We start from the raw sequence: 27,638 nt of genomic DNA, 5'->3' as shown, positions 1-27,638 counted from the left end.
TCTAATGACCCAAATTGTCTATCCACTGGGAAATGGAATTTCCCATTTGTGTAATAATCTGAAATACCAAATTGTGGAATAACCTAGAATACCACTCAGCAATTAAAGGAAAGGAACTATTGATGAACCACTGCATGGGTGAATGGCAAATCATTTTGCTAAGGAAAGGAAGCCCAAAACAAAAGAGTACATTTTAGTATTTGTATGTGTGTGTGTGTGTGTGTGTGTGTGTGTGTGTGTGTGTTATGCATGTTAAATGGTTAATGCTCACTGAATTATGCAATTTATATAGAAGCAGTTTATTCTGTGTAAATTATAACTCAATGAAATTGTTAGAGATAGTAAAATGATGAGTAGTCTTTTGGGGTTCAGGGGAAGGAGAAAGTAGGGGAACCATGAGGAAATTTAGAATGCTGAAATTATTCTGTATGATACTGTAATGATGGACACATGACATTGTGTATTTGTTGAAAAATGTAGAACTGGGCAACATGGTGCACAACCCTCCGGTAAACTATGTACTTTAGATAATATAGTATGTCAGTATTGGTTCATCATTTGTAAGAAATGCATCACACTAATGAAAATTGTTAATACTTAGGGAACTTGTGCAGGGAAGAGGAGGTATATGGAACTCTATATACTAGCTGCTCAATTTATCTGTGGACCTGAAATTATTCTAAAAACTAAAGTCTATTTAAAAACAACAGTGGAGTACCTTTACCTGACATTTAATATGGATTATCGGTCTAGCTCCTAGGATCATTTTCAAGTTAATTCATTCTCAAAACTTTGAATTGAGTTGAGAAATGAACACATTAATACAATTTTCAGCTTCACTGGATTTTTCCTGTGAGTTGCTTTTCCAAATGATGTGTGTATTTCTCGTATCATATTCCTAATAAATGATTTTCTTAATCTTTAACCTTCATTTATTCCTCATAAAAGGCCCACTGAAGACTCTAATTAGATTAGAAGTGTCAGAAATAGTTAATTGATTTTGATTAGAAGTGGCAAAAAATCAACTAATTTTTCTTTTTCATTTTCTTTTTTTTTTTATTTCCATCCTTTATTGTGTATGGGTGCCCCTGAAAGAGAGTTTCGAACCTTGGTAATTGAGATGGTGATGGCCACCGATATGTCTTGTCATTTCCAGCAAATCAAAGCAATGAAAACGGCTCTGCAGCAGCCAGAAGCGTAAGTGAGCGGGTGACATTGTGTTTTCTTTGGTGTTTGAACTGGTTCTTCCTTGTCCTTGTTGTACCGTAAAAGCACATCTCCTTCACATAATCTTCCTGGGTGCTCTCATAGAGTGGGGGTGTTTGGAGGAGAGCACATGAAAATTATACATATCTTACAATTAGGGATATTCTCATCAGAGTTGAAATAAAACATAGGGCCAGTAACAGCTGGCCCCTTAGAATTTAAAATACTCTCCTGTGGGAAATTGAATTATCAAAGATCCACTTAATGCAGAAGCAGCAAGTAAAAGCCAGCGATTCTTGGATCCTTGTCTTCCTGGATGATAAAGCCATTCCATGAATGGAATTGAGTCAGAAGCATCCAGTTCAATAAATAGGGAGACCAAGGTGGTACGTACTTTATCACTGGGCAAAATAATGGCCCTTTCCTCCATTTAGCTGAGGTTGCATTTGAGATGGGAGAATGGAAGGAATTTAAATAATCAGTGCCTTTCCAAACTCTGAGGTTAGGTGTGTGGTCATCAAGTGTGGGTGCTTTGCTTTACAGCATTGAGAAGCCCAAAGCCTTATCCCTGATGCTGCACACCGCAGACATTAGCCATCCTGCAAAAGCGTGGGACCTGCACCACCGCTGGACCATGTCACTCCTGGAGGAGTTCTTCAGACAGGTACCTTGTCGCTGCGCTGGTGGTCAGGGCTGTCATCACTGGGTATTTTAGGAAGGTCATGTTTGGGACCACTGTGCTAAAGACTCTTGAGATTAGTCATGTTCTTCAGGGAGAGAGGGTTTCACAGCTTTTATCCCCACCTTCCTGGTTATGTAATGTTTGAATCTTAGCCAAATTCTGATTCTCATGAAATTATAAAATGCATCTCTATCCTATTCATTTCTGTTTAGAAGAAAAAAGTGTTTCCTATGTCATTTCTCTAATGGATTGACAAAATGGTGCTTATTTTGGCATTGGCCTGTGGGATTAAGTTGTTAATCTTTAACTTGTGTCTCTGTTAAAATTGATGGGACCGTTTCTTTCAAGTGGAAACACCCAGGTTATTAAATTCCAAAATCAAGTGTAGCAATCAGGGTTGGGAAATCACTAGACACTATTTTTCCAATTATATTTAAATTCAACTACATCTTAAGATCCAGAGCTGTGTTGCCTAAAAGAATAGACAGAGTCATTGCTTTAAAAAAATTTTTTTAAATACATATTTAAAACAGAAAGAGGAAAGGAAAACATGCACATTGCTAAGTCTTGTCAGTTTCAGGCAGCCTGGTCTCCAGAGGTGTTTTGTTCAGATATCTGTCGAAGATGTGAAGGCCTGAGGTTGCAGGTGTGACATGTCAGTGGTGGGATCTAAGTTATAATTAATTCAAGTTAATAAAGTGAAGTCAGTTAATTGTTAATTGAAGAAGGGAGGTATAGGACAGAGATTCAGAGACCTCTACAATTCTATAAAGCACTATCCATCACACCTTTGTCCCCTAAAGTGTTAAGAGATAGACGCTAAATTTTAGTCCATTTTCTATTACTAGAACAAAAGACCCAAGACTGGGTAATTAATTAAGAACAGAGACTTACTTAGATTATGGTTCTGGAAGTTGGAATTACAAGACCATGGTGCTGAAATCTGGTAAAAGCCTTCTTGCTTCATCATAACATGATGGAGGGCATCACAGAACAAACCCGTGAGCTCAGGTCTTTCTCTTCTTACCAAGCCACTAATACCATCATGGCAGGGGGTCTGCCCTGAAGACATTATCTAATCCTAATTACCTCCCAAGTCTTTACTTTCAAACGCTACTAACATATGACTTTAAGGATTAAGTTTTCAACATCTGAAAATTTTGGAGGACACATTCAAACCATAGCATGCTGATTGCACAGGTTTTTGGAGCAAATTACTCCTATGATTTTTCATACTCTAAGGATTCTCATTTGAGGGAAGAAATTGTAGAATGCATCCCTGTGTATTTTGTTCCTTCTGAAGCTGTATACTCTGGTGATGAAGCTGGATTAGCATTAGCAGTATACTAAATACAAGTTAGAAATCTTTTCTTTTTTTTTTTTGTATTGGGAATTGAACCCCCAGTGCTTAACCACTGAGCCACATCCCAACCCTTTTTTATATTTTATTTTGAGACAGGGTCTCACTAAGTTGCCTTAGGGCCTTGCTAGATTGCAGGGACTGGCTTTGAACTTGTGATCTTCCTACCTTGGCCTCCCAAACTGCTGGGATTCAGGCAGGCACCACCTTGCCCAGCATCCAAAAACCCTTTATTAGAATTTTTATTCCAATATATTTTTAGTCTGGGACTAATCAAGTCACCCCTCTAGTTTCCTATGGTCTTGCAATTTGTTTTTTGAGGGAGGTGAGGAGATTTGGGTAAGTTTGGACCAGTTTTCTAAGACCTTTCCAACCTTAAGCCCCTGTTTCTTTCACTCTGTCTCTGGGTGCTCACCCATATGTATGCACTCACATGAACCCACAAACTATTATATGGATACGCCAGCAAGTGCCCTCTTCTGAATATGGTTACTTCCCTTTGCAAAGTCAATGCCTGGTCTTCCAGGGTAGTTCTCAAAGGGAATTCAAGGGTGTGTGTGAAGGAGGAGCTAGAACTTTTTAGGTATGTAAAAGGATGACAGCAAATTCATCCTTCATCTAGGGCTTAATTTGAGCCATTTTTTCAGACACTATGTTTTCTAATAGTAGTGCTTGAACTGTCTTCTAGTACCCGCTCTCCTGGCCATATGCTTTCTTCAATACGACTTTTGTAGTAATCCGCCTAATTCAGTCCTTGACCAAAGGGTAGATCATAGCTAACTCATTTGAGTTTGATGTATTGAAGTGATTTCCTTTTTTAAATTATGAGTGAATTACTTAAATATGTGAACATTTTCTCCCCATAAAGGAAATCTTGTTTGTATACACACACACATAAACTCAAATGTGTTAGAGGCAAGGCAAAAATAACCATATTGAATTCTTCTGCCTGTTGGGAATCAAAGAGTTAGCTCACTGGACTGGAACTATTTTTTAGTAATTTTAATTCAGTAAATTATTTTTATTGACTTAATATTTTAACCCAGATGCCATAAGCCATAGCAAGTAACCCATGTAGGAGAAATGTTGCCTTAGCTCTTAACAATAGATTTTCAATTGGACAGTTCAAATGGGAAATCTCAATGGGACTGTAGAGTCTTTTTAAAAATTGCATTTGGAAAGTCAGGTTATATTTCAAATTAAGGGCATAGCCTCAGTGCACATGGACCTTCCAAACTTTACTGAAGAGGAAGTTACTTCCTCAGTTTTATATTCATAATTTATGAAATCCAAGCCATCACCTCAGGGTGCTTTTCAATGAAATATTGACTTAAAAAAAAAAAAAAGAAGTGTTTCCCTCTTTGGCAAATCCATCTTGTTGCAAAAGCTTGAGGTTCATTTCCTTTTTATTGCTGTATATTTTTATATTTTGCAAACATTTCTTCCAATTCTTAATTTCTTCTGCATCTGTGATTATTACCCTGCTTTTATTATTTCATGTGTTAGGTTTTCCCCTTGTTTCTCTACAAAATTACCTAATTGTTTTATTGTTTCTTTTTTATTTAATAATGGTTTAATCACTGTTTTGTTTTTATTAATTCGTTTCTTCTGCTTGAATTTATTTTGCTCTTTTTCTAAGTATCTGAATTGAATGCTCAATTAATTTATTTTCATTATTACTTGTTTAGAAAATATGAAAGTAGGAGATTCTTTATTATCAGGAATCTCCTAAGTCCTGATACGCAGTGTATTCACTATCAATGATTACTAAATATTCTGTAATTTTGGTCTTGATCTCTTTTATGTAAGGGTTGCTTCAGATAAAGCTTTGTTTCTTCGTCATTTTTTAGTGGTATGTTTCTTTAAGAACTCTGTAATTAATTTTTGTTTTCGAAATTTGATCAAATATTTTTTTCATTGTTTGGAGCTAATTTTTAAACTGTACATCACCTGCTACATAGTCAACTTTGGCAAGCATTCATGGATCACCAGAGGTAGATTTGTTTCCTACTTGCAGGGTACTGTTAAAGGAAAGCCAGGTACATCCAACTTCTTAATTATGATATTTAACTATTCTATATATCATTTTAAGAAATATGAGCTATCATGGGCCAACAGGTGTTTCTATTATTTTCTCTTTCTATGCACAGTAATTTTTGCTTCATAAATGCTGATTCTGTACTATTTAGTTTTTGGATATGTATAACCGTTAGACACTCACAGTTTATTGTACCTTGCATCAGTATAAAGCCCACTTCTTTGTCTCATCTAATGTTCTTCCTAGAATTCAAATTTAACTCACATGAAGAATCTGATCTTGTCTTTGCACATCTTTTTACTTTTAGTCTTTATACACATTTTGATTTAGGTGTATGTTAAACACTCTATGTAATTGAATTTCTTAAATAAGCCAATCTAAGATGTAGAAACTTGTATTATTGAAGGTAGCCACATTATCATCATTTGAATTGACAGGAATGTTTGATCTTAATTACTATCATATTTTATATAATGCTTCCTGTTTTTATGTGTTTTTTTCAAAAATAGTTCACTATATTGTTTGTACCACCTACTTTGCTATATATTTGTTTTTTATGATTACCTAGAAATTTTATGTTTTTAGTTCTTCTACTGCTTAACTTGCTAATGAAAACTAAATCCTCTATTTATTCAGATAGTATCCACTGTCCCCATTATAAAAATTAGTAAATGTTGACCTCCCCCACCCTTTCCCCAATACCCACTTTAGATGGCTTTAGTAACTTGCTTATTTTTTCTAATGTTCCTTGATTATTTAAGTAAAGCCCTATTGCTTTGTATATCAAACATAAATGATATACTCTACCCTGTCTATAAAAGACAAGGCAGTGATTCATAGCCTTAGTACCTGTTTCCTTTCCTTTCATAATGCAACTAATTCCTTGTTACCGTTTGTTGGTTATATTATTTCTAAATTGTCCCAATATTTTCAATGAGCATTCTATCTTGTAGATTATATGCTGTTCACAAGACACAATCCCAAAAAATGTGACTGAGAAAGGTGGAAAAAAAAAAACTTGACAAAGGCATAATTCTCTCTGGTAGTTCTTGTCTTGGTAGTATTCAGTGTTGGCACTTTGTCTTGGTAGTATTCAGTGTTGGCACTTTGGCCAAAGTTGTTCCTTAAGAAGATTCTTCTAGAAACACTGATGGAAGCCACGCCATGTCATTGTTTGCTTGAAAGTTTCCCTGCTGCCGTTGATACTTGGGTCAAATTTGCTTGGGCGTGACATTTTTAGGTCCAAATTTCTTTCCATGAAGTCTTTTTTCACTATCTCTCAAGTATCTTCCACACTCAAATGTTACTAGGAAGAGGTTAAAGCCAGGCTGACAATATTTTCATTTATCTTTTTTTTTTTTTTAATGATCCCTAAGAATTACTTCTTTTTTAAAAAAGTTTTTTTTTTTTAAGATTTTTATTATGGAAAATTTCAAACATATGCAACCAGAAGATACAATCTTTTCCTATGAGCCCAGTGATCTTCCTAGGGCATGCTTGGTAGTAGTGGTTTCCTGTCAGTTCTTCTGGGGACATGGGATGTTCTTTTCCTCTACAGGTTCCAGTTAGATTGATCACATCTTTGAATGTCTCCTTTGTCCACAGGTTGGGTTCTCTGAGAGTGAAGAATGATTCACATGTTGCTTCTTGCTTATTTCTATTCCACGTTGGTTGTTTTCCCTTAATATCTTTAACCCTTTGTTTGCCCTGCTTTTTTCACTCCTGACCTCCATGTCCCTACCCTTCCCATCAAGTGCAGCCCTCTTTTGGGCTGCTCCCATTAATGCTGTGATTCTGGTTTTCTTTTGTGTGTATATCTTTCCTGTGCTTTGTTAGCTGTGTTCTCCTGAGCTCCTGTTCTTGATCAGCACGTATTTCTTCATGTTCCTTAAAATAGGTTTGATCTTTACTTAGTGGCACCGTTTTCTTTTTCTGATGTCTGTCTGTCTGCCTGTCTCTCCCTCTCTTCCTCCTCCTCCTCTTCCTTCTTTTATTATATTTGCTCTGTCCCTTTATTTTATTTTTCTTTTTTAGTACTAAGGATTGAACTCAGGACCATGTGCCTGCTGTGCCTATGGTCTGCCAATGAACTACTCTCCTAGCCTTTCTTCCCACTTTGAGGTGGCTTTTAAAAAAAGTTTCCTTTCTCCCTCCTCCTCTGTCTTCTCCATCTCCTCCTCCCTGTTGTCCTCACACTAATCTTTCTGTTCTTTTTCCTTTTCTTTCTTTTCCTCTTCCTTCTCTTCCTCCCACTTTTTCTTCTCTCCTTCTCTTTCCTTCTTTATTTTATTATCATTATATTTGAGTGAAATGAATTCTTTTTGTACTAACTATTTGCAGAAGATTGTACCAGGAAGAAACCAGAGCAACCTGGAATTTGCCTAGGTTTATTTTGTGACTCCTATGCAGTGGTGTGTGTGTGTGTGTGTGTGTGTGTGTGTGTGTGTGTGTGTGTGCGTGTGCGCATGCGTGTCTTTATTTTTTCCAAGATATCAGTGGGAAGCTCTTGTCGGGTTGCTCATGATTCATTCTTTACCCTCCACTAGCCTCAGTATCTCTCCTCATCTCTCTTTGATAATCATAGCATTTGATGACCCTTCCATACACAGTTTTTATTTAGAGTATAGATTTTAATAGTATTTTATTTCTGTTTCTTATTCTCCTTATTTCTGAGGTGATAATTTCTTAGAAGAAAGGGTCAAAAGTTTACTGTTTTAAATCCAAACTCACAATACTTTTCTCATACCTTATCTTTGTGTTTTCCTCCTCTAGGAGTATGGAGAGTGTACATTGCTGCATTTTGGTTTTGTTATTGTTGTTTTGTTTCTGGTACCAGGGATTGAACCACTGACCCACATCCCCGGGCTTTTTTTTATTTTATTTAGAGACAGAGTCTCACCGAGTTGCTCAGGGCCTTGCTAAGTTGCTGAGGCTGGCTTTAAACTCAAGATACTCCAGCCTCGGCCCTCCAAGCCACTGGGACTACAGATGTGTGCCACCATGCCTGGTACACTGCTACAGTTTGTTTACCTTGATGTTTTTGTTCAGCACCTAAATACCTATGTTTTCTTCCTTCCACCTGAAAAGATTTACTTGAGATATCACCTATCTTTTGAAGTTTTCACATTGACAGATGCCTGCTTACCTGGAAACTTCCAATTCAAGGACTCGTTATTTCTTCTATACTTACATATAGTTTCAGTAACAAACTAACCCCCAAGTGTATGACAGCACACCTAAATGTAAGTTTATCACCCAGTTAGGATACAGGACAAGTGTCTCTTGATTGACAGGTGGTTCTATGATAAGCAGAGTCTACCATCTACATGACTTCTATGGTGCTTGTCTACATCAAGTCAGCAAAAGGGGGAAGATATGGAGAAGTAGGTACAGGAGATTTTACAAGCCCTACCTGTGGTGGAAATACATCCCTTCTCTTGCTGTACCATCTAGTGCTAAGCAGAAGAGAATCCAAACAATGTAGTCCAGTTGCATGAACAGGAAATGAAGGAGAAAGGTGGGAGTCTGGTGAATAGCTACCTGACTAATTGCTCTCTACTTTGCCTGTCATAAATGTCTCCGTGACAAAAGAAATTTAAGTGTTTCTAACCAAATTAGTTTTTTCATTCATTCAGTGAATGTCCATTATCTTCCTTCTGCATACCAAGAGCATGACTTTACCAGCTGGAATTATCTTAACCTCTACCATAGAAATGTTATTTAGTTCTCTGAGTTGTCCTAGAAGAAAAAAAATGAATTAGTTTTAAAAATAATCTTTTATTACAACTGAGATTTTCTGAAAAAATTGACCTCTTCAGTAAAAAAGATAATGAATAATTCCATAGGGGCCAGTAACTATAAAGTCATAGGGTATAAGTCAAAATGAATTCACCTGTAGAAGTCCATTCATCCATATAACTTACTTCAGGCACATTTTTTGAAAGTTCCTAAGTGTATCTGTCCTCCAAGGGAAGTCAGTGACCACTATTCTAAAACAGACTTTTCATGGTTGAGTCTACTCAGCTCAATTAAATGCAAAATATGCAAGTGATATATAGATTTGGGTATGAGCAAATCCACAGAATTAGAACTTATTTAATATCAGGCAAGTTTTCAATAATGAAATCTAAATTAATGCTTGCATCTTAGAAGTCAAGTTGAAGGTATTCACCACTTCACCTTCTTATGCTGTTCCATTAAAATATATCAGAAAAACAACTTGTATTCCTGCTATGTAGGAGATAAGAAAGGGATTTTCATTGTTTTAGCTAAGCTTTCCTCCTAAACTTTCTTGAAAGACACAGCATACCTCCATTGGGGAACAGAGACACCCTTGGGTGTCTGAATAGGACAAGGGTGCAGAAGGACTGAGCCACATCAGAACTGTTCCTCAGATGTCCCCAGTTCCCACTAGGAGCCATTGTACAGCTTCCTCAGATACCCACTCCTTTTCTGTCTTTTCAGTGGAATTAAGTGTATGTGTGTGTGTGTGTGTGTGTGTGTGTGTGTGTATTTGTGTGTGTGAACTAGTGTCCTTCCTCTTTGATAACATGACTTAAAAGGAAGCTGCATTCAGTCTTTGATCCAGGTCTGGTTTCAGGTTATTACCTTTTATTTACTAGCAATTCATTGGTAATATTTATCAAACCAGAGTGTATATGATGGAACAGATTCACCAAATATTTCTCAAATCTTGAACTTAAATATCATAGACTACTGAGAAACAATATTTCTTTAAATAGTTCCTTCTATTTATTTTCATACATTTTTCTAATTTCATCTTCATCATAACTCTATGAGGTAGTGATTACTAGCCCACAATTAACAGATGAATAAAACTGAAATTTAGGAAGCGACAATAAGCTTCCTAGGATCACATGTCTCGCAGGAGAGAGGCAGGATTCAAGCACAATCCAGTAGCCATTCTTGCAGCAGGTTCTTTCCTGGTAAATGAAAGAGAGTGACTTCACTCCTGGAAGAGGGTGACATGTTTTCAATAGATGTAACTGAAATATTGAGCTTCTGACCCATGTTTTTAAAAATCATTTCCATCAGCAGACTTTCCACTGCACTCATTTATTATAGTCATGCTTCTTGATAAGAATACATTGGTCAGACAATTATGCTTTATTGTTGTCTAACTTGATAGTTACTTACTCTGGTTCTTCTTAGTCCTGTTTTTATTGTAAACTGAGCCCTGGGCCTAAGAGCACAGAGGCACTTACTCCAGTTATGTGTGCCTTTAAGTAGCGCTAGCCAACAAAACTAAATCAGTACGGTTTGAACTTTAGTTGGACACTGCCCACAACTGGGAGGGGATCAATGGCTAGAGAAAGGCCACAGGTAGACACAGGAAAACACAGTAATTCTGACTGCAGTGCTGGCTCCAGGCCCTAGGACACATGGCCTGTTGCCTTGTTCTCCACAGGGAACCTATTCCTATCCAGCAGCATGAGCCTTTGTAGTTGGATGTAATGATTGGACCCCAGAGGGTGTTGGCTTCTTGGTGGCTTTTATGCAGAGGAGCAGGACCCATAAAGACTGATTACATAATGAAATTGTAATAATTAAAATAAAACCCAGTGGCCTTAGTGGCAGGTTACTAAATAAAAATCTGGGCCACTTGACCTACTGTTCTTTCATTTACCATGACCTCCTGTTTTTTCTAGGGTGACAGAGAAGCAGAGCTGGGGCTGCCTTTTTCTCCTCTGTGTGATAGGAAGTCGACGATGGTCGCCCAGTCGCAAGTAGGTACGTGTCTGCCAGCCATTTGGATAAAAGGACACACCAGATGGGAAGTCTCTGGACTTTGCGCAGAGATTCTGATTCCTCAGCAAGGAGACGGCTCTGTTCTGCCATGCAGTACCAGTGGCTTTGGCTGCTTGAGTGGATGGAACTTCTTCATTCCTCTCCTTGGAATATGACTGATTCCTGGGAGATTAGACAGTGACACCATAGTATCTTTGATATTCCCTGCCCTGAAGAAAAGGGGTTTCAACTTCCTAAGGAAATGATAAGTATCATTGTCAGGAAGCACATTCTGCCTCAGCCTCTCCATTCTGCTTACAATACCCCAAGTCTCTGTGGCGTATCTCTTCACTGATGCGCCTACTGCTAGCTCAGTGTTCAGGACAGACCCATTTTTTGGATGACCCTACTTTCAGGAATGGCTCTTCAAATATTTTCCTGCCTTCTTTCTTTTCTTTCTTCCTTCCTTCTTTCTTCTTCTTCTTTTTTTTTTTTTTTTTTAAGAACATTACTTTTTGGTAAGGATAACTTTTGTACTACGGACTACATTATGTGCATTACAAAACTATTCAGCTATGGGAGAGGGTAGCAGTGCCATACATAAATTAAATGTCATACATAAATTAAATATCATCAGTGATCTCCATCTTGAAGAGTGAAATCATTCAAAAACTAAAATTAATAAGCATTTATTGATTTTTCTCCTTGCATTTTGAGTCCCTGTTCATTTTTTTTCATAATATAGCTTGAATCCCTGTCAAGTATTGCACAGTACTCTGCATGATAAAATAGACATTATAAACTCAAAGACAAATTATATATGGTATCTATCCTCCAAGGTATTAAACCAGTTTGGGGGAGTGGTGAGATGTTATAAAAACAAAAATCTGTCAGAGGATTAATATGTTAGGGTAAAATTCTGAATGTAGTATACTGCAAGACAAAACAGAGTGTGGGAACCCTTAGACCCAGGTGGTCATTCTAGACTTACTGGAGAGAAATATTTGAGCTGAGTCTTAGGAAGTCAGCAGGCATTGTCTAGGCACATAGTGAATCATATTAGAGATGGGTTAAGGTTGGGTGGAAGGACATTCCAGGCAGGAGATACAGCGTATACAGAGAAGAGAAATTCAACCTGCCTCATATGGTCAGTGAATTCTAAATAGCTCCATATGGTGGGAGCAGTGGGCAGGGAGGAGGATGCAGGGAAAGACATGACTGGAAAGAAAATGAAGCCCAGATTTTATATTGTGTTAAGAATAGCACATGCTTACACTTTCTTATAGGGAATGAGGATCTACCTAAAGAATTTAATATAAGGTTAAATAACACATAAATTCCTATTTTAGCCTGTGGGCTTAATTGGACCCACCACCTGTTTTTGTAAATGAAGTTTTATTATAACACAGCTAAGCCCCTTCACTCACACATTGCCTGTGCTTTTGCACTACAGGCAGCAGAGTTGAGTGGTTTTGATAGAGATGATGTGGCCTACAAAGCCTCAAGTAACCATCTGGTTTTTTGCAGAAAAAGTTTGCTGACCCCTGTTTAGAAACATTTCTCCACCTGTAGCATAGAGGATGAGTTGAAGGGTTTTGATTAAGAATAGCAGTGAGGAAACCAGTTGGAAACCTCCTGCAGGACTGGGAGGAAGAGATGATGCATGTCAGACCTGAGTTGGTGACAGGGACTCTCCAGAAGAAAGATGGCATTCAAAGTGTGAAGGATTTGGCTGAATACAAAGTTCAGGGAAAGGCAGGAGCCTGGAGAAAGTGGTTGGGCCTTGATCCCATTTACAAGGTTGGAGGAAAAGCTAATGTGTGAGCTCAGGTTGGGGCATGTTGCGTTCAACTTGGGGACAAAGTCACAAAGGTACCATCAAATTTTGAGTTTGAGCTCAAAATTGTACTGTAACTATAACACAAATTTGGCTCTCAGTCTTTCTTTATCAGGATACTATTGGTACATGGTTGGGTCAATTCCTGTTTTTTCAATTGCATGGTAGGAAATTTTAGCATCTTTCACTGCTGAGCATCAAAGGCTGGTATCACTTCAACCTCAGTCATTGTGAAAACCAAATAGGCACTTCCAGATACCCACTTCAGAGAGGGGTGTGCAAGTATTCTTTGGTTGATATTTAGTTTCTTCCCAACTTTCACATGACTCACTCTCTTCCCATCCATCTTGCCATATTAACTTTCCCAAAGAACATTTTAAAAATTTTCTTACAATATTACCCAAACATCTTCAGGGGCTTCCAATGCCCCACAAAGTCCCAGCTCCCCAGGAACCCCCTCTTTCTGAGCTGTGGGTGATCTGCCCTCTGAGTTTTCTTTTATAAAGTCCAAAATAGACCTTAAGCCCCAGTCACTGCTCAGACACCTCCTGCATTCTGTCCCATCTGCCACTTCACGAATTCCACCCCTCCACCCAGAGTGAATGGATGCATCTTTCTCTCCACCCATTCTTAAGGACTCAGCTCGAACATCACAGCCTCATAAAGCTATTCACAGGTCTCTCAGTGGAGGGCAGTGCCTCTCTCTCTCTTCCCTTCTCAGGGGTATTCATCTGTCCTTCTCCTTTGGCTCTCCAAGTGCTCCCTGGGGTCATTTTGGTGCTCATTTAACCTCCCTACAAATTCCTTGTGGGCAGGTAGATGGTGTTATTCTTCTCAGTCCTTTACACAATTCCTATCACACTGCTTATTACATAGCAGGTGTTGAATATGTATTTTTTAAGTACTTAATTGAATTTCTTATTGAAAAGTCACAGCGTTAGGAAGGAGACATGGAACTGACTCATGGCATTCAAATCAAGGAATCTATTAAATGAGTAAGACCCACCGACTCTTGCTCTGATCGGGAACTTCTGTATAGATGAATTTTAGAAGGAAGAAAAGATGCATCAGTTTCCACTGGAAAATGTGGAACAGCGCATTTCCTCTGTACTTCCTCTGAGGCATTGCTGTTTCTCTGCAGGTTTTATTGATTTCATTGTGGAACCCACCTTCACTGTGCTCACGGACATGACCGAAAAGATTGTGAGTCCGTTAATCGATGAAACCTCCCAAACCGGTGGGACAGGACAAAGGCGCTCGAGGTCAGTGGAGAAGTCTGAGGGCTGGGGGTCGGCCTGTCCACAAGGACAGACTTCTGTTGGTGGGGATGGCAGGGGTGTTTCACAATGATGCTTGCCTCACCTCCTTCTTATGGATATCTGCTGCTTCTTTCCTCAGGGAAGTTGAAACTATGCTCTCTGCACTCTCCAGCCTGGCCTGGAAGAGGTAACCCACATCCAAATTGTGACTGGCAGGTCCTTGGTGCCCCAACCCCTGTTCTCTCTTGGTCTTTGCTCATGACAGGACCAACCACTGAACTTGAACCTGCTGTTCCCAGAAAATCTTGCTCCTGATTCTCCAAAATGATAGTACCACCGATCAGAGTTCTTACTAGAACTGAAACTGACTTTCATCTGTGGGTTCAGGAAGAGGATGAAGTAGAGAAAAAAAAAAATTAAATATTTGTAATCACCTTCTGCTTCAGCACTATTGTTCCAATTGGAGAAGAGTGTAGAATAGGAGAGCTCTCTCAGGCTCTGGACTCAGAGTGCTGGTGTTAGAATCCAGACTCCATCCCTTATTACCTGTGCAATCTCAGGCGGGTTCCTCGGTTCGCTCATCTGGGAAAGTGTGGATTATAACACTCATAGGTTACTGGGAAGATCAAATCAGTTATTCATTATATAACTGCTTAGAATAGAGTCTGGCACAGAGGAAGTGCTAACTGCATTAAAGCTGGCAATTAGTCTTTATTGGCAATAACTGCTGCTGCTCCTAAAAGTACTCTACCTATTACTACCACCACTATTATCGTTACTACTACCACCATTATGCTGTGAATGAAAACTACTAATACCTCCACCACTACTATTGCTAGTATTTCTACTACCACTGTTGCTTCTGTTAATACTGCTATTATTAGTATAATGACAATTCTCCTCGTCCATGCAAAACCCTGGTTTTCATCATAAAGGAGAAAGAACTTGGAGTGCATAGGAAAAAGAAAAGGAAAGATTAGGAAAAGAAGTTAATAGGGAGAAGGGAAAGCAAGAGAAACATTAGGACAGGGGACCCCCGGGATACTCAGGATGGATGACCCACTATTGAGGTGGCTAACAAAGAGGACAGAAGCCCTGACCAAGTCCTCACAGTCTCACAGCTCTTCAAGCACTGGCTGAAATTGACCCTGCTCATCCAGTCAGCCTTCATGGTCGTTTAGTGGATCTGCATTCATGTCAATCACTGCCTTAGCCACTGAGGAGTAGGAGATACTTCGTTAGAATGGTATTTTCTGATATTGGCTCAATCACCCATGTTCAAAGAATAAAGTAGTATTTATTTAAAGTAAAACCTTTTGCACAACCTCATCCTCCACGATCTCCAAGCTGCCTGTGTCTCTCTACCATCTCCAAGGCACAGAAGGAAATCATCACTCCTCCTAGACTCAGGAAACTAAGATCGAAGGGACCCTGAGTCCAAGAGGAGGGAGGAGCTGGAGAGAAAGAAGACGAAAGTGCTAGGTAACTTGGAAAAACAGTCAGTGTAGAAGCAGGTGGGTAAACTGTGGAACAAGTAGATTTCCAAGTTCAAATTCATTAACATCAGAGAATAGAATGGAAAATGCATGTAGGTGGATTCTAGGTATGGGAAAAAAGAAAGGATTGCTCAACACAGAAGAACAGGAGGAATATTAAGACTCCTGAGGGTGCAGTGTTGATATTTTTCCTGCTGAAAATTTAGAATTTCCCACCTTTCATATTTAGAATATATATTTCCAGGAATGTATTTTCAGGACCCAGGAATTTCATGACCATGTATTGAAAAGTGCTAATGGCTTTTCTCTTGGGCTTTCTCATTGCATACATTTTTCAAACAGTAACATTCCTCTTCTGATACTTTTTTTTTTTTTTTTTTTTCCTTTTTGTCCTCCAGTTTGAACAGCATCAGTTCATCAGATGCAAAGCAGCGATCTGGTGTCAAGAGCTCTGGGTCCGAAGGCAGTGCCCCCATCAACAATTCCGTTATCCCTGTTGACTATAAGAGCTTTAAAGCCACTTGGACCGAGGTGGTGCACATCAATCGGGAGAGATGGAGGGCCAAGGTGCCCAAAGGTAACATGTTATGGAGGAAGAATCTTCCAGGACACCTAAACCAACTCAGTACCCACTCGTGAAGTAACGGTTGGCTTCCCTGACTATGGGTGACACCAAAAAAGCACAATTGCTCAGGATTCTGAAATTGCTGAATATTAGGCTCCCCTGTCCTTTGATCTTAATTATATGAAACCCCTTGCATGGTAAAATGTGGCAGGCCTCCAAGCCTTCTGCCATTGTGAAGTGACTAAACTTTTTTTCCTGGCATGAAGATTTTGTTATTATTCCTTGGCTTCAGCTAGACCATTTTGCCATACTCATTTCATGGGGCACACCAGTGAAGCCTTACTTCTTTTACCTAAGCAAAGCCCAGCCAATAACCACCTTTGTCATTATATTGGGACATAAGGAGCCTTTCTCTCCTTATGTGCATTTTTATCTTTCTTTCATATTCATAATTTCTGTTCACTCATCGCTCCAACTGTAGAACTGCTTTTCTGAGATGGTGTGACTTGTAAGTAAACAGATTTCCTGGAGTTCAGGCCAGAAAAAAACATATCTAGTGTCTTGTGGTACTTTACACAAAGATGAAAATTCATGTGTTTCTTTGAAGCTTAATGAGTAAATGCGTGTGTGAATGGATGAACTTCTTGATCAGCATGTGCTACATGAGCAGCCTGTATCTTAGGTAGAAAGGCACTGTATACACAAGCAGCCAAACCTGACATGAGGGCGGTAAAGCCGTGAGACCCAGTTCCAGCCAGAGATACAGACATGGGTAGTTCTTAGAGCTCAGTAAAGGGCCTGACCCCAGTGGGCTTTGCAGAGGCAAGTCTTCAACAATAGTTTTTGCTGACATCTATTGTGTGCCTACTGTTTTCCAGGCTCTATGTCCAGTGCTGAGGGTATAGAGATAAGTAATAGACCTCATTATCCTCAAAGTCACAGTCTTGTGGCAGAGGGGGCAGAGATATTGCTTGCATAGGAAGCATAGAACTTCAGTCAAGAACTTGCACTTGTCAACAGTCCCCACCAACCCTGAGCCCCAGACCCTCAGCAGTCAAGGAGGGCTTTAACCTTAAACACCCACCCACAATTTTATTCTCCCAACGTCAGCATGACATGTGAAAAGCAGGGTAGAATGGTGGATGTCTTAGTCCATTTTCTGTTGTTATAACAAAATACCTGAGCCTGGAAAATCATAAAGAAAAAAAATACATTTCACAGTTCTGGAGGCTAAGAAGTTCAAGAACATACTCTTGGCATCTGCCTAGTAGAGGACATCACGTGGTGGTGAGGCAGACCAAGCTTAGCTTCTCTTCCTCTTCCTATAAAGCCACTCGTGCCATCATGGAGGCCCTAACCTCATAACCATTTCTAATCCTAATTACCTCCCAAAGACCCCACCTCCAATAAATGTCTAAATTTAGGGATTAAATTTTCAACTTGTGAAATTTGGGGGACATTTGAAACCACAGTAGTGGAAGAGCATTTCTAGCGGTCTTGATCCCCATACAAGGGTCTGCTTCCAGTGTAGGAGAGGAACAGCCTCACAGCTGGAGTTATTTAAACGCCCAGCAATGTGACTTGCCCACAAAATCCTGTCCACATGGATGCTCACTTAGGAGAGGCAAAGGGTTTGTATTTATGGTGCTTCTAGGACATAATTGGAACCTTCTAATTTGGGACAGATGTTGCACCTCTTCTGTATTTTAAGTGTTGGAGGTCTCACAGTCCATTCAAATGCTGCGAACATTTAAATCCTCATGTTGGCAGGCATTGCAAGCAGCTATAGCAGCTTCTGCATCATCTCAAAAGAAGCACACTCTCATAATCAATTACACTTGAAAATCCAAGGTCTGGCAAGGCACAGTTTAAAGAGGTACTTCAAAATAATTTGTTTGCAATGATCTGGCTTACTAAAATTAACTTCTGAGACTAATCACCTGGTAAAATATTAGACAGTTTCTTTTCCCAGGAAAAATGGTCCTTTTAAAAAGAACAGCTAAATAGCTTAAATGTTTAAAATGTATTTGCAGATAAAGATGTGTTAAGCTATTTTAGCATCATAGAAGGACTTTTCCCTCACCCTACTTGGGCCTTTGGCAAGGCCTTGTGTAGTCAGGACTTGAAGGACCCCTGAGTGAACTTGAAGGAGGCATTACAAATGGGAGCAAGGAGAAAGGAGGAGATCCAGGTGCAGAGCCTGTGTTATGGGTATTTTATGGGAAGATTGCTTGGTTACCAAGGCAAATTTCAGTTAGTGGGCAAATGGAGAATTGAAATCCTGACTTGCAAGGTTCTTTGGCAAATTGATCTAGATTCTTTTAGAGTCCATTTTGGGGATGATAATGAACATGGCAGAGTTGATACACATAGAGATAACATGTGCAAAGCACTAAGAACAGAGCCTGCACGTGGTTAGTGCCCGATAAATGATAGCTGTTATTTAAATACTTTAGAAAAGAAGGTTAGCAATTGTAAAGCAAAGTCAAGATGCAAGTGGTAAAAATACCAACTTAAAGCTAATGTTTTGTAACATTTTCAGCCTCCTGGTCATGCTGTTGACTGTTTGACTGATGTTAATGAGAAATCCCATTTGCATTTGTTTTGGTGGTCAGTTTGATTAGATAATCCCAGGCTGTGTTTCTCATTGCTTTCTGTTTTTCTGTTTCCTCCCTGAGGACACTAATTTCAAGAACAAATTTCAAGAATATGTAGCATTTGAACATATATTGTCATTAAACTGGAAATGGAATTGGATCTAAAGTCTTGGTCTTATTAATTAACCTAATTTACAAAACCACCTAGGCCAGAATCCATAGTTGTTAGGAAATGTTAAATCAAAAATTTTTATAGCTTTTAGGGCTAAATATCATTATTCCGAACCAAGATGTGTGGTATAGCAATTTGTAAGTCTGATCTAGATTGATCAATTTCCATTCAATACTTAATACGTTTCAACGCTTATTTTCTGATGTAAGAATACCACGTGTTTAGGCTACAGGTCCTCAGGATTTTAAAAATAAAGTCATTCTATTAATTTGTTTAACTATGCATATGTGTAAGTAAAAGTTTTCCCCACAAGTTGGGATCATATTTGAATATGGTCTTGTATTCTGATTTTTTTCTATTTTGAGTATTTTTATCCTGATACTGCATATTCTGACTTAAATGACTGCATCATCTACAGTGCCAAAGTTAAATCCTTTATTATTCAGTACTAGATTTCCAGTTCATTGTTACATATAACATTGTTAAGCATCTACATATTCAAAAGTCTCTGAGCATACTTCACATTATTTATCTGGTATAAATTCCTAAATATGAAATTCCTCTGTCAAGGTAGATGAAAATTTTTGGAGTTCTTGGTATATATTATCAGATTTCTCTATTGATATTTTAAAAGCAATTTTCTCTCTCAATTGGAAGTACAGGGATAGTCCTATTTCTGTTTACTATTTCCTCCTTTATTTTTTCCATGAGAATGTTTACATTCATATCATTGAGACATAATTATTTTTATATATTGAGGATGATAATTCTTCAGTTGTCAAAATATTTTGCAATTTCTACTCCACCCCAGTTGGTCTTATCCTTTTAACTTTGTTTATGGCCTCTTTTCATACTTCCTAATTTTATTTTACCAGAAATACCTTTAAGGTTTTTTATTTAATTACAAATCTCTGTAAATGTATATAGGGAAGAATATATAGTGAGACGCCATTGCAAATGTTGAGAAGTTCAGTTTATTTCTACTCACTTCCTCCTTTGATACTCAGCTTTTATTGAATAGGACACTTTCAGTCTAGGTGATTATAAGTGAAGTGTTATAATCAACTTACTCTTAAACAGCGTTTTTCCACATTTGCATTGTTTCACCTCTAGTTTAGCAACAATTTTATTTGGCAATAAACTTAGCTAGTTTCATGTGTATGTCATTGACATGTTTTCCTCATTTTTGAGTTGTTAGTATTAATTGAAAATTTCTGTCAGCTAGAGTACTTCTTTGACTAAAATTTTCAGGAAGTTACTATGGGAACACCTGTGACTCCTTAGATGTGCCTGAAGATTCCTTTCTATTGTTCTGGTACTGAACATAATGGAAAGATCATATGGTATTTTGGTTGCTTTTTATCCCCCCAGTCTGTCAATTCCCTGTTTCTTTTTCTTTTTCTCTTTGTTTGTGGTAGTTTAAGTATGTATTCAGAAAATTATATCAAGGAATAACTAGACCAATGCAGTATTAACTACAGAACCCATAGTATCATTATTCAAGAATGTAAATAATAAAGAAATCAAGTGTATTTCTATGAGTCTCTACAGAGGTTCAGTGTGGGGCAGAATCAGCTTCCTGTTAGGAGGAATGTCATTTCTGGGTCTTGAGGACTCTGCTGCACCCTAACTGTTGAGCTGCTTGCCATTGGCCATTTTCATAGTGACTCACATCATGACTCCTAATTTGAAATGGAAAGCAAATGGAAAATGAAGTTTGGATTCTGCTAGCCTCATTGCTTGGGGGTGCTAAGGATGCTAAATCTAAGACTTGAAAATTAGTCCTTTGTATCCATGACATCATTGGAACTTGTTAGGATGACCAGTTAATAGTGTAGACCAACAGTGCCTCTGCCTATTTTTTTTTCTTATTTATTCTATATCAATAATTTCACCCTGAAAATGTTAGGGAATCTGATTCCAATGGAAAAGCCTGCCTCCTGTTGTTGCGTTGTCTGTTATCTGTATGTTTGCTTTCCAAGTCTGCTCGTTTTGAGTGGTATCTCTTTGGGTACCATATGACTGATGGCATGTGTATCAGCTATTTCAGAGGTGAGCAGAGCCACCTGCTGGAAAGTGATCACTGAGAAAGGAACCACACAGTGGGGCTGGCTCGTGTCTAATTTGATTATGATGCCATAAGACCTGCCTGCCATCCACATTAATTGCCAGATGCCAGCCACACTTGAGTAAAAGGGGATTTGTTTCTGAAATACTTCTCCTCTCAGTTTTCGAACACAACTTTTCTTAAGAGTCCTGTGGAGAATTGGTCTGACTCAGTTGTCAAATGAATTTTTCTTACTCATATAATATATTATGGTCTGTTATATCAGACCAGAATTTAACACATTCAGTTTTCATCAAAATCACGTTCAACTTAGGGATATTTTAAGTGTTGAAAACTTGTCGTGGATTCAATAGAGATACTGTTGGAAGAGATATAAATTGTTTTCCCCCATACTGAATGCTTAGTGTACATGAATTCTCCTTCTTGCCTCAGTTTGTCTCCCCAGGTAGTCAGAACAGGCATCATTTTATTCACCTACACTAGCAATTAAGGAAACTAATGTTTGTCAAATGACTCAGAATAGGATCAGAGAGATTGCATATTTTCTGTAATGTATACTCATCTAGATTGCTGAAGATGGAAAGTGTACCAGTAATGTGCATTGGCAGATAGTGTCAATCACATCCCTGGGGTACACTTCATTGAGTCAACAGCTCCTTCAGGAATCTGGACTATGTGCCAGGTGCTGTGCCAAGTGGTGATGGAGGTGACATTTAACCCCTATCCTTAGGGCATTAAAGAAGGATGAGAGGGAGCCTGAGCAGCATTCTAAGGATCTTCTGTGGCCCTGCAGCCCACTGAGAATACCATCTTGCCATCTACATGGGCATTCTTTCACTTTTAATTTGTACCTTTCGGTAGAAATTAGAAGACATGATATGCAGGCACATTACTTTGTTATTTATAAAGAAATATTTTCCTAAACTTTCAATATGAGTTATAATGAATGGTGCTGGGAAGTACAGCGTCATGACATACTGAATGGCATACATTTAAAACTTTTAATCAGTCTTTCTCCACCCTTATTGCCCATTAGAATCACCTAAAAAAGCATTTTAAATACCGTATTTTTGTGCCCGTCTCTTCAGAATCTGGTTTAATTTGTCTGGGGTGAGGCTAGGACTTTGGTTTGGACAGATGAATGGATGGGTGGGTAGGTGGGTGAATGGATAGATGGGTTGATGGATCAATAAAAAAATGAATGAAAACGCCATATTATGTTAAGGAAAACATTTGGGGTGAGCAAATATAATAGCAGGAAAAGTAAAATTTGGACTTTGAGCACTTTAGCAGCTAAAACAAAAGGCAACATGATCAGATGCATAACCACTCTTGTGTTTGCTTAACTAAAAACAAACACACCATGGATGGAGTCCTATTTCTTTTTCAAGACCAGGACTAACACAGGGAAATAAAGAGGACCCCTGAAAATGAGGTATGGGCATTGTTAACACATCTAGAGAAGAATGTAGCCAGGCTTTTCACAGTGGAGGTTGATGCAGTCTAGAAGGCCTTTTGTGTGTGTGTGTGTGTGTGTGTGTGTGTGTGTGGTGCTGGGAATCGAACCCACGGCCTTGTGCTTGCAAGGCGAGCACTTTACTGACTGAGCTATCTCCCCAGCCCTTAGAAGGCCTTTTGAGTGAGCTGAACATACGTGGAGTGAGTCTCTAGACCTCAAGGAGGATTGGGCTCTGCTGGGGGCTTTCCACAAATGTTATTCTCTTCCACAGAGCTCCACTGGATCACCTCCCAGCCCCTGCCTGGGCTGAACCCTGCTTGTCCGTGGTCATCTCTTAGTAACCCTTTGCCAAATCTGCTGTGGCCATAGTGGCCACTCAGTGTCCTTTGAACATTCCTAATGCCCACGGTGTTCCATCACTTCACTGTGCTTTGTTTTCTTGCAAAGCGCGTTGCACCATTTGAAATTATTTTAGTCATTTGTTTTTTTTATTTATGGTCTTCTCCAAGATTCCATCTTGCTTGCCATTCCCAGTACCTCAAGTAGTACTGGACACTACAGCTGCTCAATAAATATTCATTGAGTGAATGAATCAACCTTCTCATAAATATTTGACCTCTGCAGTTATGTTGTACTTTATATTAAGCACAGAGCCAAGCCCTTTCATAATCACCTGAATTTGAAATAATGCTGACACACTTTCCTTAAAAGGGGGGACATAGACCCAGTACCTGGCCAAACTAATAACCACCTCTCATCCTGAGGACAGTGGAGGACCATGTTGGTTTGGGCGTAACTGTCCTCTTCTTACTTATTACTTAACAAACAGTGGCCTGACATGTATTGTTCTGGTATTGGTTATTTTCCCTGACTTTTTTGTTTTGTGATTAATTGCTTTTGTCTAGGTCCTAAGCAAATCTACATAAAATGCTGATTTTTTTTTTAAACTGTGGCTAGATGGAAGTTTTATCTTCTCTCTGAGTTTCAATTTCCATATCTATAAAATAGGGTAACAATAATAGTAGTTGCTGAAAAGTTGTTATAAGAATTAAAAAAGGGGGCCAGGGGAAGGAATAAGGCAAATATCATTACCCTCTTTATATGTATGATTCCCCAAATGGTGTGACTCTACTTTGTGTAAAACCAGAGAATGAAAAGTTGTACCCCACTTGTGTACAATGAATCAAAAAAAAAAAAAGAAAAAAAGAATACACTCAAGTTGTCAGATAGCAATCAAATAAAAAAGAATGAAAAGAATCCCTGAAAAGCACTTTGCATAATACCCAGCATAAAGAACATCCTCAATAAATGTTATTATTAATAATAATGTCCAGTAGAATGCTGGTTCATTAATCATTGTCATCCTTATTATTTTCTCTCAGTCCTCTCCTCTGACTATTTTCAGAAATGACGTGACCATGAACCTGTTCTATTGGCTTCCTAAATACATGTGCCAATATGACTTGAATGAACTAGAAGTACACTCAACACGCTCAGTGAGCACCTTAGGTTATTTGAGCGTATTAATTCCCAACGGAGATTCATTGTCCCTGTTGTTTCTGAAAGAAGCAATTCTCCTAAAGGTGTGACTTCTTTCCCCCTTTTCTTTGCTTTTCCTAACCTGCTGCGGATGCAGAGGAGAAGGCCAAGAAGGAAGCTGAGGAAAAGGCTCGCCTGGCTGCAGAGGAGAAACAAAAGGAAATGGAAGCCAAAAAGCAGGCGGAAGAAAGTACATCTGGCAAGGCTGAGAAAAAGACATCTGGAGACACGAAGAATCAAGTCAACGGAACTCGCACCAACAAAAGTGACAACCCTCGCGGGAAGAATCCCAAAGCCGAGAAGTTGGGAGAAAAGCAGCAGAATGGTGAGTAGGACTGCTCTGGAGAGTGGCTTTCATGGGTGTTCCTGATGTGATGAATGGAAGCTGGCCAGCAGCTTCCCCCGTCAGCAGCTCCCAGGACTGGGCTCCCCTGACCATCCGCTCCTGCGGATCCCGCATCACCGGGCTGGGGATGTCAGCAGGATCCCACCGGAATCAGCTCCCCTGGGCCTTTCTCTCTGGGAAGATTTACACCTCTCTGGCCCTCCCAACTGCCCTGGAGACTCCAGCCAGTGCCCACCTGCCCACCAGGTAAAAATTACTATTAACAACACCAGCACAGTCCTGAGAGCTCACTGCCAGTTGGATGGATGAAAAGTCAACTTCTCAAATGTATCCACCCCAAGAGGGCCAGGCTGTAGGTCTGCCTGAGGCCTCTTGCTGTATGTATGTTTCACACACGGGTCTATATATCTTTGTGTCCATAAGTAAACCCATCGGGGTCACCAACCATTTTAGTTTGCCTGGAACTGAGAATTTCCTGGAATGCAAGACTTTCAGTTTCAAAATTAAAAATGTTCCAGGCTATTACTTTCCCATGTGCTTATATGGATACACAACCAGTGTAATTCTACATCATGTACAACCAGAAGAATGGGAAGTTGTACTCCATATATGTATAACATGTCAAAATACATTCTACTGTCATGGATAACTAATAAGAACTAATATTAAAAAATAAATAAACAACAGAAATCAGGAAGAAAAATGTTCCAGGCCAGGGATGAGCTGACCACCATAATGTGCATCTAGTTGATAATGTCTTATATTTGATACAACAAATATTGATTAACAACTATGTGTCAATTATGTATCAAGTGCTATGGTAGGCATGGGGGATTTAGAATGAAGAAGCCTTGGGAAACCTATGATGACAGAGAGGATATAGACATCCTCAAAAATAATTCCAGTGAAATATAGACAAATATCAGGCATGGTGTGGCAGATAAAAGGCTCCAAAACCACCTGCAAAGAGAGAGACATTAGCTTTGTTGAGACAGAGGGTCGTGAGATACAGTGAAGAGGAGAGAAGGCTTCAAGAGGAGTTGGGGCCTCAGCTTGGAGGTTTCCAGACAGAGAGGTGCCCTTGATTTGGGAAGGGCAGGAAATTCAGAGTCTGCAGCTTGCAAGTGCCAGACTGTACCTGAGTAGCAAGACAGCTTTGCCGTCAAACAGACCCGATTTAATTAAGTCTTGGCCTCCTCTTGGTGGACTTGGCCAGGTTATTTAACCTTTTTTTTTTTTTTTTTTTTTGGTACTGGGGATTGAACGCAGGGGCACTCAGCCACTGAGCCACATCCCCAGCTTTATTTTGTATTTTATTGCAAGATAGGGTCTCACTGAGTTGCTTAGCACCTCGCCATTGTTGAGGCTGGCTTTGAACTCATGATCCTCCTGCCTCAGCCTCCCAAGCCACTCAGTCACTTCTTGACGTCATATTTGATTCCTTTACTTGTCTGTTATTTGTCCCCAACACCCAACGAGCATGTGAGGTCATGAGATCAGAGCCTTTTTCTTCATTGCTGCATTCTATAGATTCTAGAACAGTGCTTGGTACATAGTAGGTGCCCTCTTGATATTTGGTGAATGAATGAACGGATGAGCCCAGCTCTTCCCTAGTCCAGAATCCACACTCTTATTCTCCCTGACCTTTACTCCTCCCCTCACACCCACAGTCTCGTTGAATCTTTGCTAAATGTACACAGAAGACGTCTTTTGGACCCTGACCTTGACTTGTGATTGAAATTTTGGCCCCTGACCTTGAACTATTGTAAAGGGACTTGTGATTGAAATTTCATCCTCTCCTCAGCTACCTGTGCCCCCACAAACCACCACTTAATGGGACTTTTTATTGCAGATAATTAAGGTATTTAGTGTAGTGCAAAGACAGCGAGTTGTATCAGCTTTGCCAATTAGAAATTAGAGTGTTACTAGACTCTCTGTTTTGAAAATGATCTCTGTGTTGCTGACTCTTCATTCTTCTGGGTCTCTTTCGATTTATCTTTCTGACACTTCCCTTTGGTTTCCTTATTCACATTTCTTTGCCCTTCCCCATATTTTTTTGTCACCGTTTCTGGCCTCCATCTGTTTTCTCTCCCTAGGTGATTGCAATTCTGATGACTTTAATCAATATATCTAGTATAGATGACTGCTAATTCTGTGTCACTAAAGCTACCTTACAATCTTTGAAGTCCTTCCTGCTAGAAAAATCCATTTATACATCTTGCAGGCCTCCATAGTCATCAAGGATATAACTGGTACCCATATCTCCCCATCTCTGTACACCTCTGTAATCCTCAAATTGGTTGGAGTTTCTGTTACTGCTTAGTCAACCAGATCTGTCATTTCAGCACAAAATTCAGTTTTTAAATACTGAGTCTCCCTCCAAAATATCTTGACTCTCTTTCCGTTACTAAGAATCATTAGTTCTAGGGCTGGGGTTGTGACTCAGTGGTAGAGCGCTTGCCTAGCACATGTGAGGCACTGGGTTTGATCCTCAGCACCACATAAAAATAAATAAATAAAATAAAGGTATTATGGACCTCTTCAACTAAAAAACTATATATTAAAAAGAGTCATTAGTTCTGCCATAGACCACTGCTGTAGATTTTTCCCCTCTTCTTATTTTCCACACAGCTATTAGAATTATCTTTTCTGAAATACAAACTCATACAAAACTCATAATCTATCTGTTCCAGGGGTTGGCACCTTTTGGCTGCAAAGGACTGATAGTAAACATTTTCAGCTTTGTGGGTCATATAGTCTCGTTACAATTACTTAACACTGCCATTTAGCATGAAAGAAACTAGAGGTGATACCTAAGCAAATGATTGAAACTGTATTCCAATAAAACTTTATTAATGGATATTAAATTTTGAATTCTATCCAATGTGCACATCACAAAATATCCATCTTTTCCCCCAACCCTTTAAAAATATAAAAGCCATTCTTAGTTTGTGGATCATATAAAACTAGGCAGTAGGGCCAGGTTTAGCCCCTGGGTCCTGGTTTTCTAACCCTTGACTTAGTCAGTAAGAGAAAGCAATAAACACTAACAAGCCAGACACAAAAAAAATGGTCATAAATTCCACAAAGACTCTGAGAGGGCAGAGGGGACAGGAATTTATTTTGAAGATGTCGGGCATGTGGGGATCCTGAAAGACCCAGGAACCTGGCTCTCCAACAAGGCTGGCTTGATTCCACAGCTGTGTTTATTTTCCGAAGCACTAGCCTCCCATTTCCCTTAAAAATTAAGTATGAAATGAGAGGTG

General features: G+C 39.2%; 1 protein-coding gene across 8 annotated transcripts in view; it reads left to right on the top strand.

The window, feature by feature from the left end:
* PDE1C (phosphodiesterase 1C) overlaps nt 1–27,638 on the top strand; it is a 538,202-nt gene that overhangs the window by 454,265 nt on the left and 56,299 nt on the right. For all 8 annotated transcript variants that reach the window (XM_079152338.1, XM_079152341.1, XM_079152340.1 and 5 more), the window contains 6 exons: nt 1,096–1,197; nt 1,750–1,870; nt 10,956–11,037; nt 14,013–14,133; nt 16,025–16,203; nt 24,124–24,351. In XM_079152338.1, coding sequence (XP_079008464.1) covers nt 1,096–1,197; nt 1,750–1,870; nt 10,956–11,037; nt 14,013–14,133; nt 16,025–16,203; nt 24,124–24,351 — 833 coding nt within the window. The remainder of the gene's footprint in view (nt 1–1,095; nt 1,198–1,749; nt 1,871–10,955; nt 11,038–14,012; nt 14,134–16,024; nt 16,204–24,123; nt 24,352–27,638) is intronic.

This window comes from Sciurus vulgaris (genome assembly GCF_902686455.1).
Source record: "Sciurus vulgaris genome assembly, chromosome: 8".
Taxonomy (NCBI): Eukaryota; Metazoa; Chordata; class Mammalia; order Rodentia; family Sciuridae; genus Sciurus; species Sciurus vulgaris.
This window is presented reverse-complemented; position numbering and strand designations above follow the sequence as displayed.